The sequence below is a fragment of the Balaenoptera acutorostrata genome, chromosome 8, assembly GCF_949987535.1.
Source record: "Balaenoptera acutorostrata chromosome 8, mBalAcu1.1, whole genome shotgun sequence".
In the NCBI taxonomy this organism is placed as follows: domain Eukaryota; kingdom Metazoa; phylum Chordata; class Mammalia; order Artiodactyla; family Balaenopteridae; genus Balaenoptera; species Balaenoptera acutorostrata.
The window spans coordinates 86637865-86651094 of record NC_080071.1 but is presented as its reverse complement, the minus strand read 5'-3'; the positions used below and the strand labels follow the sequence as shown (position 1 = coordinate 86651094).

The window sequence follows — 13230 nt, the reverse complement described above, 5'->3', positions numbered from 1 at the left end:
GCACCCACTGCCCGGCGGAGAGCAGACCGGACCTTCTGTGGCCTGACAAAGCTACCTCTTCCCAAGGCCCCTAGGAATGCAGGGCTGGTGGCTGGGGAGGAGGGGAAGCGTCTTGCATTTGAAGCTCAGGGCCCTTGGGGAGGAAAGGGTTTGAGACTCACCTCCCCCCACCCCTCCCTGTTCCCCAGGATCTGATTGAGGATTGACTAAAATTTGCTGTCAGGGAAGGCTTGGAAAGTTGCTACCCAGGGACAAAGAGAACCTGAGTGCGGTTGTGGGGCTCCCCAGGAAACTGTGTAACCGACTGGGAGTCTTGGGACCCAGCGCCCCTAGCTTGCTTCTTCTGCTCTTTGGGGAAGGATGGCAGCGCTAGCGAAGGTGATCAAGAGAATCACTCTGTGTCTGAAGCGTGCGCCCCGCTACAGCCTCTGCCAGGAAGATAGCGCCTGAGAGGCCACAGGACTGGGGTGCGGGGGACCGTGTTCCGCCGTGTCACCGTGTCGGGGGAGAGGCAGCAGCTGAAGAAGATGGCTCAGACTTTCCAGGGAGCACACTTTGGACTAAGGATGTCCTTGAGGGTCCAGACGATTTAGGAGTGAGTGGGCTCCAAAAGGGAGAGGTAGGATTTTGTAGGGAGGAAAGATAATTTTCCCTCTACCCTTCTAGGTTGTTGGCGGACACTCCTCCCTATAATAAAAGACAGATTAACAGGAGAAAAACAAACAGAAGTTTAATAACATGCATACCTCTTATATGCATGGAGGATACCCAGGAAAACTCTCCGAAATGGCCCAAGCCACCACCTTAAATACCATTTTTGGCTAAAGACTGAAGAAAGATATTGTGGGGTGCAACACCAGGACACCCCACCCAGCTCCTCCCATCTCCAACACTGCCCGCCCGGGGCAGCTGGCCGCCCCGATGCCCCACTTTTTTGCACTTCTGGGCTGCTGCACGTGTCCCCGGCCTGGACTGTCCTTCCTTCCCCTTCCACCACAGGCAAGCGCCCACTCCTCCTTCAAGATGCAGGTGCTCCCCGCCCTGTGCTGGGGGTCCTGTTACACCAGCCCCTTCAGGTGGGCTCCCCGCCCTTCTTCCCTTCCTTCTGCTGTGCTAATGCGGGCGCCCCACCCCTTTCCCAGCCCTCTCTGCCAGCCCAGCCTGGGCCCCTGAGGTTTCAAATGGGGTCAGGAACAAGGGTCCCCATGGGGCAGAGCCTGAGGAAGTTCCCATGCTGGGAAATTGCTGCTCCCACTGAGATCTCCCTGTGCATGCGGCTCAGCTGGAGAAAGAGCGAGCCCAGAGGAAGGGGTGTGCCGCCAGGGCCCGCCCCGCTCCTCGTCCCTCTCTCTCAGGATCGAGTCTGAACACCCTCCTGCAACCCAGAAGGCCTGAGATCCCCGGCAGCTTTCCCCTCTCACAGCCCTGCTCCACCACCTCCAGCCTCACCCACCTCAGCGCCCCCCACTGTGGAGGAGCTCCTATCTGCTTCGGCATGCACCCACCTGTCTCCCCTCCATCTGCCCAGCATCCTTCAGGGGGCAGCTGAACACAAAGGCCGCCTCTGGACCCCCACCTGGGCCTTGGGTCCAGTGGCCCTTCCACCTCTGTCTCCTGGATTCCCTCCATGGCTCTCGGCCTCGCTGGACTGAGCTCTGGGAAGGCAGAGACCCCAGAGCCCCTCCCTGCTTTCTGCAGCCCCTGGCTTCAGAGGGTGAGTGATGGACAGAGAGGGCTAGTGACCCGTACAGGCACAAGGCTCCGCCTCAGAAGGGCACTGGGCCCGCTTTAACTCTGCTGTGCCAACGTGAAATTCTTAACATTCTAAGACGGTGCGTCACGTTAGGATCTAGCCGTTCCTCTCACTCACCTGGAGGAGAGTCCTAGCGTGGACGTTAATAAGTAAGCGACCCTCTCGGGGCATGTGACCCACTGGGCGCAGGCAGGGAGCTGCTGGCTTGCCCACTACAGCCCCAGTGCCAGCCTGGAAGTACGCAGGCCGAGGTTCCCTGCACAGTGCGGTCCCGCTCACACCGGCCCCCACAGAGCCACTGTTTCAGTGCCGCTTGTCAACCTTACCAAGGCTCCAGGCTGGCTGAAGGAACGTCAGGAAGCCCACCAGCCCCTGCACGCCCCCGACCCAACCCCACTCGCTGCAACGCCGGCCTCGGGCGGCTCTGGCCTGGCGCTCGCTGGGAACACTCCGCGGGCGGCAGGTCTCTCTTGCACCCCGCTCCCCACCCAGGGGGCGTCTTTCTTGACTCTGCTTTCATCCTGGCACTCAGCTCCCTCTAAGGTCCTTCAAAGGGTCCTTGTGTACCCACCAGCCAAGAACAAGGAACGAGCTGTGTCTTCAGAAATCTCCAGCAACCTTGGCCCCAGACAGGCCCTCCGACGGAGATGGCGACAGGAACTTTCACACCAGAAAAAAAATCAGTCCCCTTTTATTGAGAAAATAGAGTCGATCCCTCAATCTTTTCCCAGGTGACTCGACCCTGATCCGAGGTGGCATCCGTCTGCAGCCACCCCCAAGGACCCCTGAACCTGAGTGGGGCGGCCCACGAGGGCCACGCCATCCCTTCACAGGGGCGAATGCTGGTCTGCTAAGGCCCTGCAGAAGTAGGCGTGCAGGTCGGGCAGGGTTCTGGAGCGGGGCTGGGACGGGCACGGGGGTGCCGGGGCGGGGTTGTGGCTGTGCGGGGAAGAGTGGCCGAGGCAGGTCGTGTCTTGCTGAAATGAGGGAAGGGGAGGGAAGAACACCACCTTCTCCCGAGGCCTGGCACCTTCTCCCTCCAAATTCTTCATAAATAAAACTTCACATTAATAAAGGAATGTCCACTTCCAGGGTCAAGCCGGCTGGTTTCCGGCTGGGGAGCCAGGCCTCACGGGGCTGCAGGAGGGCCCTCGGCTTGGGCTGGTGGGCATCACCGTGACTGCCGGGGCCGGAGCACTGCTCTTCGGCCCTGCGTCAGGGGGTGAGGTGGGGCTGCAGCCCATCCAGAGGTTCTGAGGATCGCTGAGGTAGTCAGAGTGGCCGGTCATGCTTCCAGACAGACGGGAGCCGGATGGAGCGTCACAGGACGCAGCTAGGAGTGAAGCCAACTGGGAGTAGAGACTGGGCAGCCAAACCCCAGGTAGGTCAGGGGCGGGGGTGTGCCGAGGGCCTTCTGAGGCTCAGTCTCCAGGAGACCCAGGGGCGTGAGAGGGCCTGTGAGCCTGCACAGGGCTGAGCTTCTCCTGAAAGGGCTGCTTAGGCCCGTGGGGAGACTGAGGCATTTCACAGGAGAAGGAGAATCTTCTCCATGAAGGTGAGAGGGCAGCCGCAGACCCATCCAGGGGCAGGTCTAGCCCAGGTACCTGAGCACAGGGTTCCTTCAGAGGCCACCAGGGCCTCCCACCAGGTCAAGAGGGACCCAGGCCACAGACCCAGGTTAGGAGGGCTGCCAGGGGGCCAGTGGCCTTGCTCCCCAGAGAACCGTCTCCAGTCTGGGCAGTTCCAAACGTTCCCGGGCCTCAGCTCCGGCTACCTGCACCCCACCACACCTGGGGACACGTAAGGCCCACCCCTCCACCTCCCCCGCGGGGACCAAAGGCTGTGCCCTGGCCTCGCACTTGCAGCCTCGTGCCTTCCGGGGCTCGAGGGCACACGCCCTAGTCTACCCTGGCGGCCCGCCCGCTGTCAGAGCACCTGGAGCTTGCGGGAGCAGGTGAGGTTGCCATGCACCAGACCCCACATGGCAAGCAACTCAGTGGGCAGCAGCTTGTGCACGACGAGCATGGAGCGGAAGAAGCAGGGCTCCTTGTTCATGCGGCTGTTGCGGTTCCGCGAGATGCCGAACGTCTTGAAGCCCTCGTGGGCCGTGGGCCGCACGCCCAGCACCTCCAGGCACATGCCCAGGAAGACGTCGTCGATGGGGTAAAGCTCCAGGGTGTCACAAGCGTGGTGCAGGCGCCGGGCCAGGCCCCCAGCCATAAGGAAGCCCCCTCCGCCTGCGTACGGCGGGTAGCTGGCCTGGCTGTACAGGGCCCCGGGGATGTAGTATTTGTTATCCTTTCTGCGGATGGGCCGAGCGTGCTGCAGGACGTCACCCACAAACAGGTCTTCCTGGGGCCGCCGGTCAGCCAGAAATTCCAGCAGGTTGGTGGGGTTGACGAAGACGTCATCGTCGCCCTTGAAGATGAAGTGTACGTGGGGGCAGTAGATGTCAAGCCACTTGAGGAAGTGGATCTCCTTGAGGGTCAGGTTGAAGAAGCTGTCAAGAAAGTCCCACTGCAGGATGTCCCCGTAGATGCGGTCCTCGTAGGCCAGCAGCTGCTGGTAGTGGGCCCGCTCCTCCTGCTTGGAGGCTGTACCCAGCAGGAAGAGGGTGTGCACGGCGCCGCGGCCCCGGCCCGCCGACTCCTGCTCGCGGCCCCAGGTCTGGCGGATGGCCTCGCGGCGGTCGTGCTGTGTGATGACGGACTTGACAACCACCAGCAGATAGACGTCGCCGCTGCACTTCTCTGGGTGGTTCAGCAGCACGGGGAAGTATCGGCAGTGGCGATAGAACAGAAACTGCTGGAAGTGTGGCTCCAGGCCCTGGAACCAGGGCTGGTGGGTCAGGTTTACATTGGCTGAGCAGTTAGTGGTGGTCACGTCCCAGGCCTGGGGCCCCCGTGAAACCATGGGTGTGAGGGTGACCGCATCCTTCGGGTTCTTCCAGAAGCTGTCAGGGTTCACCAGGTGTCCGCTCGGTTTCTGGGCCTTCTGTAACCCGAGGGTGGGTAGCAGGGGCTCCTGCAGAAACTGGCTGGGGGTCAGACTGCGCTGGAATACTGTTACAGCCACGAGCAGGGCCAGCGACAGGCACACACTCTTGTAGATGGTTCTCTTCCTGGGGTGGGGGTGGGGTGAGGTGGGGAGAGGATGGTACAGAGGAGAGAAGAAAGGATGAGTCAGTCCCCTTGTACAGAGGTGCAGTCCCAGATGGGCAAGTGGACCCTGGACACAGACTCAAGTCCCTGGGCCCCTGAGCGGTCAGAGGAGGGTCCTGCTTCCTCTCTCATCCTGACCTCCCTCCTCCAGGACCAGGCGAGCCACACAGCACAGAGCTTAAGTACAAACACTGTGGAGTCAGGCTGCTAGGATTCAGATTTTGGTCCTGCTACTTACAAGCTGAATGGAGAGGTCCAGTGGGTCTCCCTTAACCTCTCCGAGCCATGATTTCTTCTTTTCCGAAATGAGGATAACATGCAGTTGGAGTGCTAGCTGCCGTGCCGAGCACACAGTGGGTATGGAGACAGGGGAATGCTGTGATTCCCCGAGGATGACCTCTGCCCTGTTCCCCACCTCTCCCCCAGGCACCCCCTTTGCTTTGTGCAAGCCTGGTGAACCCTCAGAGAGTACACTTGCTCAAAAAGTATGGGGGACATTGGGGAGCCAGCTCTAACTTGGGACCTGAAGAAGCCTGTCCCTTCCCCGTCCCCCTGCATCCATGTGACCCAACAAAAAAGAACAGCTCTCACGGTCGACAGAGGCCTGAAAATGGGGCGAGCATCTCCTAGCATGCCCAATGCCCCCATACCCCCACTAGGAGAGGTGAAGTCCCCCAGCTCTGCTGCCTTGGGAAGGGCGCAGCTGTATCCCCACTCTCCAGGGTCCCTCATGCCAAGTTAACCTCACCACACCCCTTTCGGAAGCAGAAATCAGATTTTTTTTTTCCAGGAGTGCTCGCAGAGCCAGGGCCAGGGCCCTGAGTCCCTGGACCCTGAGCCCTAGGATGCCAGGACCCTCTCTCGTCAGCTCACACTCTGGGGGTGGCCAGGCCACCTGCCATGTTCTCTCCTGTGGAGACATAGGAGCTAGGGACTCCGGGGTGGGGGGCAGGCCAGAAAAGTGTGGCCTCACAGGGCCAGCCCAGCAGGGAGATGGCCCTGAGTGCCAAGAGGGGAGATATGGGAGAGACAGACTGCAAAGTGGTGAGAGTGGGACCAGGTGGAGACGCCTGGGGTGGCCTCAGGACCGGCTGATTAAAGGTGCAGGCACCCAGGGCGAGTGAAGGCTGAGCCCCATGGAGCGGCAGTTTCCCATGGGGTCCCAAGATTTCCTGGAGGAAGACTGGATCCTCTCAGGTGCTGGGACAGGGGTGTGACCCAAGACCGGATCCTCCCAGGGGGTGGGAGCGGAGTGCTCTGGGGCCGGCTTTCCTGCCCTGGTGGTTTCAGCGAAGCCCTCCACACCCCAGTTCGGGAGGCCGGACTGGAGGAAGTACGGAGGGGGTCATCCCCCTCCACGCCAGGCTGGTTCCACTTGCACCGCCCCACTTCATTTGTGGGAAAAAAGCCCCCAAGGGGAGGAGAGGAGAAGGGGAGAGGTGGGCAGGCGGGAGGCACGAGCTCCCCGGGAGGAAGGAGAGCCACTCGGGGGTTGAGGGTAGAGGACGGGGGTCGCCCAGGACGCAGGAGGCCCTCGGAATGGGGGACGGGACCCAGCTGCCGGCGAGACCTTGCGTCGCTAACTCCCCGGGCGCGGGAGTGGGATGTGCGTGCCTCGGTGCCCGGGCGTAAGGGAGCAGAGGGGCCGCCGGGGAGGGCTGAGCGCACGGGCCCCGCGGTCTCCTGTCGCCGACCGGCCGGTCCAGGCGTCGCGCACAGCCGGGCATCTCCGGCCACCGCCGTGCCAGCCCATCTGTGCCCGGGAAAGTGAGGCCAGCCCGGGACACCCAGCGCGGCATGCCTCCCCGCGCCCCCAGCCCGGGTCCCCCGGCCCGACGGCCCCACTCACCACAGCGACATGGCGGCCCGGTCCAGGGCGGCGGCGGCGGAGCGGGGCGCGCGGATCGCAGCTCTGGGCGCCGCGGCTCGGGGACGGCGGGCGGGGACCTGGACCGGGACGGGGACCGGGACGGGGGCGGGCATGGGCGGAGGCCGGGCCGCGCCCCCACCGAGGCTTTCCTTTTCCCCGCGGCCGGAGGAGGGGCCGGGAGGGTAGGCGGCGGCCCAGGTACCTTAACCCCTTCGGCGCCCCCGGCCCTCCGTCCCCGCGGCCGCGCGCCGAGCCCTCAGCCCCGCGCAGGGCGGCAATTACCCATTTCCCGGGGATGGCGCCCGAGCCCCGGGAGCGCCCGGAGCCGCCCAGGAGCACTCGGCCCGAGCGTGAGCGGCCGAGTCAGGACTTCGGAGCCCACGAGGGTCACTCACGCCCCCAGGGACGCGGTTTCCCCCGCGGGGCGTCCCTGGGGTCGCCGGCCCCTCTGGACTCTTGCGGACCGGGACCCCACCCACCTCCAACCTCCCCAGGCGCGCGGGGCCCAGCCATTTCCCTCCGGCCCGTCCGGACTTTTTCTGGGTGGGGGAGGCAGAGGCAGACAGTGCTTCCTTTACCCCCCTCTGTTTCCCTCTGCCCTCTCCCCTCCCCCCCGCCCCCCCAGCCCCCCCCACCCCCCGCACCTAGCTACCTAAGGCTGGGTCTACGGAGGAGAGAGACTGGGGCTGGGAGAGCAGAACCCCGAGCAGAGGTCAGGGGGAGGCCGGGCTGCCTGAGTGGGGACCCCGGCCCAGGCCGCAGCTCAGCCCTGAAACCTTCTCTGTGTCCCCGGACAATAGCCCTCTCCGTCTCTGGGGTCCTTCTCGCCTCTGGAAGCCCCTCCTCACCACCAAGGAAAGGCCCGTCTGCCGGCCCAATCTTCCTTTTCATCCCTCAACAAGTATTTCACTCAAAACCTTTTTTGTCCCTAAGCCTTTATTAATCTGTTTGTGTATGCCACACCCAGGGGCTCCTAGGGGGTGGGCTGCACAAAGGCAGAGAACTCACAGGGACGTTCTTGGCCCAGGTGGGTCTGGGGCGGTGGTGCTCCATCCAGGTGACTTCCAGGATCCTCTAACAGGTAATGTCTGTCCTAGCCTTGTTCCATGTTGAGGTCCCATCACTGAGCTTACAGTAGGGCCTCAAAAAGGCCCACAGTAGTGAAACAGAAGCATTCACAGTCCAGTAAATAACAGCTAACATTCATCAAGCAGTGCAATATGCAAAGCACGGTCTAGGCCCCTGTGTGAAATGACTCAGTCCTAGAGGCTATTATTATTACCATTTTACAAAGGAGGAAATGGAGGTGCCTGCCTCCAGTGGGTCACGTCTCATAGTAAGCAAACCCAGGAAGCCTGCCTGGCTCCGGAGGCAGGCCCTTTTGCCCTTCACTCAGGGAAAGCAGTGACAGGGAGCTAGTTCCTGCCAAGGGGCACCCAGGGAGGCCAGGAGGCCTCTAGGTACAGTCAGAGGCAGGTAGTAGGAAGCCTAAGGAAGCTGCTCTTTCCCAACTGGACCCCAGGCCCCTGAGGCTCTGGTGAGGAGCCCTTTCTTTAAGGCTCGAGGGCCCATTGGAGGGGGAGGAGAAAGCCAACACTCAATAGAATTTTTCCTGGATGTTGCAAGCTTCAGTGAGGGACTGTGAAGGGCCTTTCAGGCAGAATTCCAGAGGAGAACCCTGGGGCCAGCGCCTTAGTAGCAGCCCCTCCCAAGTACCAGAGTAGGAAGAAGGTCTGACCTGCAGCCCAAAGCCCCCCTTGGCCTGGCGGCCTGCTGTTGAGGGCCACCCAGAGTCCCACTGGCCACCCATCCCGCAGGGCACCCAGTAGTTCACTGCCCAGGCTTCTGTATTCTCTTGCTTTGCCCTGCAAGTATGGCCTTGAGGGAGAGCTAGTGCTGGTCTGGCTGAGGGCAATCCGCCCTGCCTCAGCACTGACCTCTCACCTGGAAGCTGCAGGGTCTTTTCAGGAGCCTAATGAGGGGTGGACACAGTGATCTCTGGGAAGGGGTTTTGAGGCCAGGTTTAGGGACTGGAGGGGCAGTGTCGGGTCTGCGGGTCTGCACTTCCTGCATGCCACTGGGCGCAGGTGGCTTATCGCCTTGAGACCTCAGTTTCCTGGCAGCACGGAATTACGGAGATGACGCATGTGAAGCTTGATCAGTGCCTCCTGTGGGGTGTCGAGCCAATCCATAGGCCCCAGAACCCAGGAGGGTTCAAAGGTGGTAATGGGAGGACTGCCGCCAAAGGCAGCAGAGTGTTTGCCAGTGGAATCTGGTCCATTGAGAGGAACAGTTTGCCATCATGGATTCATTTGATCTGTGCCTCGGTCAAACTCAGACTGGGAAATGGATGACAGTTAAATGCTCGGTGCTTGACTCTGGGGTGGGAGCCAGGCCAGCCCCTGGTCAGCTTGCACCGTCAGTCTGACAGGCTCCCCTGGGGCTGCTTGAGCCTGTCCCTATCAGGAGTGCTGGAACTCACCCAGTCTGGCCCACTCCACCTGTCCCAGCCCCTGCCCTTTGGGCAGAGTCCCAGCAGCAGATTCCTTGAAGGAGGTGGTTGAGCAAGGTCCCTGAGGAGGCAGAGGTCAGTCTGCAGATGGAATCTGTCACCTGCCCCACAGCCATGGCTGAAGGCAGAGGGAAGCTGCAGAAACTGATCCGGGAGGTGGACGGGGCCCTGGAGGGAGGGTGGGGGAATGGGAGGAGACGGTTAGGCGGGGGCTGGCTTGGGGCCCAAGCATGGTGGAAGTGGCTCAGCTGTCCCTGTCACATGGTCATCCTCTGCTCCCCTCAGGTTGACGTTCTGCCCTGAAAGAGGGAGCTCAGTGAGCCCTGCCTGGGAGATCCCCAAGAGCCGCCTTCCCCCTCCCCCTTTCCCCTCCCCTCCCCTCCCCCCTTTCTCCTCTCCCTCCCCCTTTCCCCTACCCCTCCCCCCTTTCTTTCACATCAACCCCCACCAACCCTCCAGAATTGGTTGGGATCCCGACTCTGATGGTTTCCCCTGGGCCGAAAGCCCAGGGCCCAGAGCCTGCTGAGCCCTCAGATGTGGAGGGCCCTCTGCGGGACCAGAGGGTGCACTGGGCCAGCCTCTGGCCGAGGTGTGAGGAGCTCTGGGCACCTGGGAGAGAGGGGATGGAGCTCAGAGCTGGGCAGAGGCTGCAGGATGGAGAGTGGCCCTGCCTGTGGTCCCTTAAGTGCAGCAGTGTGATGTGTGTGAGTGTGTGAATTCACATCCTCCCCAAGTAGGAGTCTACGCTCCAGGGGCAGACACGGCCAGCGCTTCGAGGGTGGCCATCTACACTTGCACCATGGGGTCTGTTAATTCACACTGGAGTGTCAGAAGCCATCACTCTTTGGTGAAGATGTGTGCCTGGCAAGAAACTGCACAGGCCCCTCTGTTCGAGCCTGAATGAGCCCCCATAACCCAGCAGAGCAGTGCCCTGGGCCCAGAACTTTCTCTAATTGGTCTTGGGTGCCCCCCTCACCTACAATGATCAGACTGGAGGGTTAGCCAGTCCTTGGTCAGCATGGGCATGTCCTTGAATTTGCCCTGGGATGGAAAGTGGTACTCCCTTGGGCTCCTGGGCAGAGGTAGGAGGTCTGCTTTTGTGCTTCTTGGTAATAGGTGCTTTAAGTGGGGCAGCACTGATTGCACTGTCACACACCACCTGTCCCGGAGGTGTGGGGAGAGGCCCACTGTCCTCATCTACCTGTGGTCCTCAGAGGCCACCCATATCCCCTGCAGAAACCTGACCCACCCTGCAGGGCATGCTGGGAGGGGCTGCCTGGTCAAGGGGGGCAGTGCACAAACTGGCACTGGAGGAGCCCCCTGCAGGCGAACTCTGTCCCCACTACAGTCTTCCAGGGGACCATGTTTCCTGTGGGTTGGCCCTCCCTTTAAAGAGTGGGAGGAAGAGGAGGAGGTCAAAAAAGAGTGAGCAGAGAGGTGGGGGGATGGGGGAAGAAAGGGGGTGCTCGGGGAGGGGGCAGGGAGGAAGGACAGGGTTTTTGAAGCACGAGTGGTCTGGTTTGGAGTCTGAGAGGTCACCTCACCCAAAGGAAGATTGGGCCAAAGAGAAGCCCAGATCACAGGGGCTTGAGAGAAGATGGGAGGAAGGTAGAAGGGGCTCCTTGCAGGGTCCCCATATGAGCAACACAACGGGCAACCCCATTGCTGCCAGGGAAGCCCAAGATGCCCTTCTAGGGCCAAATCCTGATGGAGCCAAGACTGACCCAACAACTATGAAGGTGATGTTGCCATGATTCCAGGGCCTGCCTGCAGAGAATCTGATGGAACCTGGGAAATTGTATTTTTCCACTTTCCTAGGTGATTCTGATGCGCAGGAAGTTTTGGGAACCACTGGTGTTGAGCCCTCCAATTCCAGCTCTTTTGGTCAGCCGTGGGCAAGGGCCAGCGGAGGGACAGTTCCTCCTGTGAGCCTGGGGACAGGAAAGACCTAATGGGAGGCAGGTGTGGAGGAAATCAGGGCCAAGATGGAAGAGCTGAGGAGTTCGCTTTCTCATCGAAGCAGGAGGCAGTTGAGGAAGCGGCCGTGGAGTCAGTAGCTTGAGAAGAGGGGGCGAAGGGTGGCCACAGCCCTTGTATGGGATCCGAGAAAGCCGGGGAAGGACAGAGGAGTGGTAAGCGCCAGGCAAGGGTGGCCCCGTGCGCCCTGGAGACTCAGACCCGCGACTGAGGCAAGGATTGTCCGGGGCCCCTCTGGCTGCAAGTGACAGACACCCAACTCAAAGTAGCTCAAGCTTGTTTGACGGGCCAGTGATTGCGTCTGGGGGGTTGGGGTGCCACGATCGGCCGGGCCTGGGTCACGTGTCCGCTGCTGTAGTCGGAACAACTGTGAGGGGGCAGATCCCTTAAAGGAAGCTGCTCTTCTCAAGAAGGCAGGGGAAGAGCTGCCCAGGCTAGCCCTCCTGCTCATGCCCCTTTGGACTCTCAAGCTGCCCTCAGAAACAAGCCCTAAGCCTGAGGGCCCCAGGAGGAAGAAGAAGGGTGGTGTCTGTGTGGGAAGTGTCTGTAAACGTTTTCCTGACAAGTCGTTCTCTCCAGGCTGGCCACTGGGGGGGTGGGCACAGCCCCCTTTGTGGGGCTGGCCTCCCCTTTCCTGTGCCTGGGCCCCCACCGGCTGGCCTGGGGGCAGCTGAAGCCACCCTGGTCTTTGCAGGGGTGGGAGCCAGTCACGTGTGGGTGGAGCTGGTCAGACGAGAGAGAAGCCACAATCCGAACAGGCCCAGGAGCAGGGTCAGGGCGGCCTGTGAAGAAGCGGGGCGGGAATGAGAGGCGCCCTCCCCGGATACTGCCCTGGCACGGGCCAGCTGGGCTGAGCCCCAGGCGCTGTGGGCAGGGCGTGCTGGGCGCTCACAGCAGGCACACACACAGCCGCACGGGCAAGCAAGCGACAGAGCCAGACACACACCACACCCAGGGACAGGCATGCACACACGGACGTATCTAGAGACACACAGCACTGGTACACAGATGCATTCACACACGGAAGCATGCATGTTCGGCATGACAGTCATAGTCATACACACTCATACACACAAGAGGTACATGCACACCTGGTAAGAAATACACGCAGACACACTTATACACATACACCTACAGAGACACACATTACCACAGAGAGAGGCACATACACACACCTAGACTCACCCATAGACACACCCAGATACTCATCACACACGCACACACACCTTCACACACACACACACACACACACACACACACACACACACACACAAGTCCAGGTGGGAGGGGCTTCCCCCAACCAGCTCATTTGCTACCAGTGAAACCCTGCTTGGCAGGCCCTTGAGAATGGGCTCAGCACCAGGCAGCTCCCTACTGCATCCTTGAGTGGCCTCTTCTGATCTCCTCCACCTCAAGCCTATGCCCACCCATACCTCCAGGAACCTCCAGCTACTGACCACAGGCCCTTTGCACCACCCGAGTCTACCTCCCATCCCTACTCCAGCCGCCCTGGCCTTCCTCTCTCCTTCACCAAGGCTCCAGCTTCCTACTGCTCAGATGCGCTCCCCCCTGCTGCATCGAGTGAACTTCTGCTCATCTTTCAAAACCCACCACAAATATCCCCTTCCTCCTTGGAGTAGGTGCTCCCTCTCTTGGCTGGCATCATGTCTGTCTGTCCCCCCTCCACCTGTCCCATGACAACTAAGAGCAGGGGCAGGCCTTTCTGTTTTCCTGGCAGCACAGGGTGGGGGAGGCACCGATGCCGTTGGCTGAATAACAGAGGGCATGAATTGCCAGCGTTGGCTGCCTGGAGGAGACCCTGGCAGGGACGAGGCCAGTCTCGCCACGGCCGTATTCAGAGGATGACGGGGTGTGCCCACCCCAGGGAGCCTTGGGAGGTCCAGACAGATCTGCACGGCTCCAGCCCCACCCCCAGCACACGCGTTCAAATTCACAC

At 61.3% G+C, this 13230-nt stretch overlaps 1 protein-coding gene across 2 annotated transcripts; it reads right to left on the bottom strand.

Moving 5' to 3' along the window:
* Window positions 1–624: 624 nt before the first annotated feature.
* Window positions 625–6886, bottom strand: B3GNT7 (UDP-GlcNAc:betaGal beta-1,3-N-acetylglucosaminyltransferase 7). 2 transcript variants are annotated; one of them, XR_009008960.1, is made up of 3 exons: window positions 6764–6886; window positions 2080–4874; window positions 625–687 (listed from the first exon to the last, which is right to left on the bottom strand). XR_009008960.1 is itself a non-coding variant. In XM_057550713.1 (2 exons), the coding sequence occupies exons 1-2, from the start codon at window positions 6772–6774 to the stop codon at window positions 3680–3682; spliced, it is 1206 nt and encodes a 401-aa protein (XP_057406696.1). In that variant the 5' UTR covers window positions 6775–6886; the 3' UTR covers window positions 1537–3679. The 2 variants fall into 2 exon arrangements, 1 of the variants encoding a protein (XP_057406696.1); XM_057550713.1 differs by lacking the exon at window positions 625–687 and having other exon boundaries at window positions 1537–4874.
* Window positions 6887–13230: the final 6344 nt, after the last annotated feature.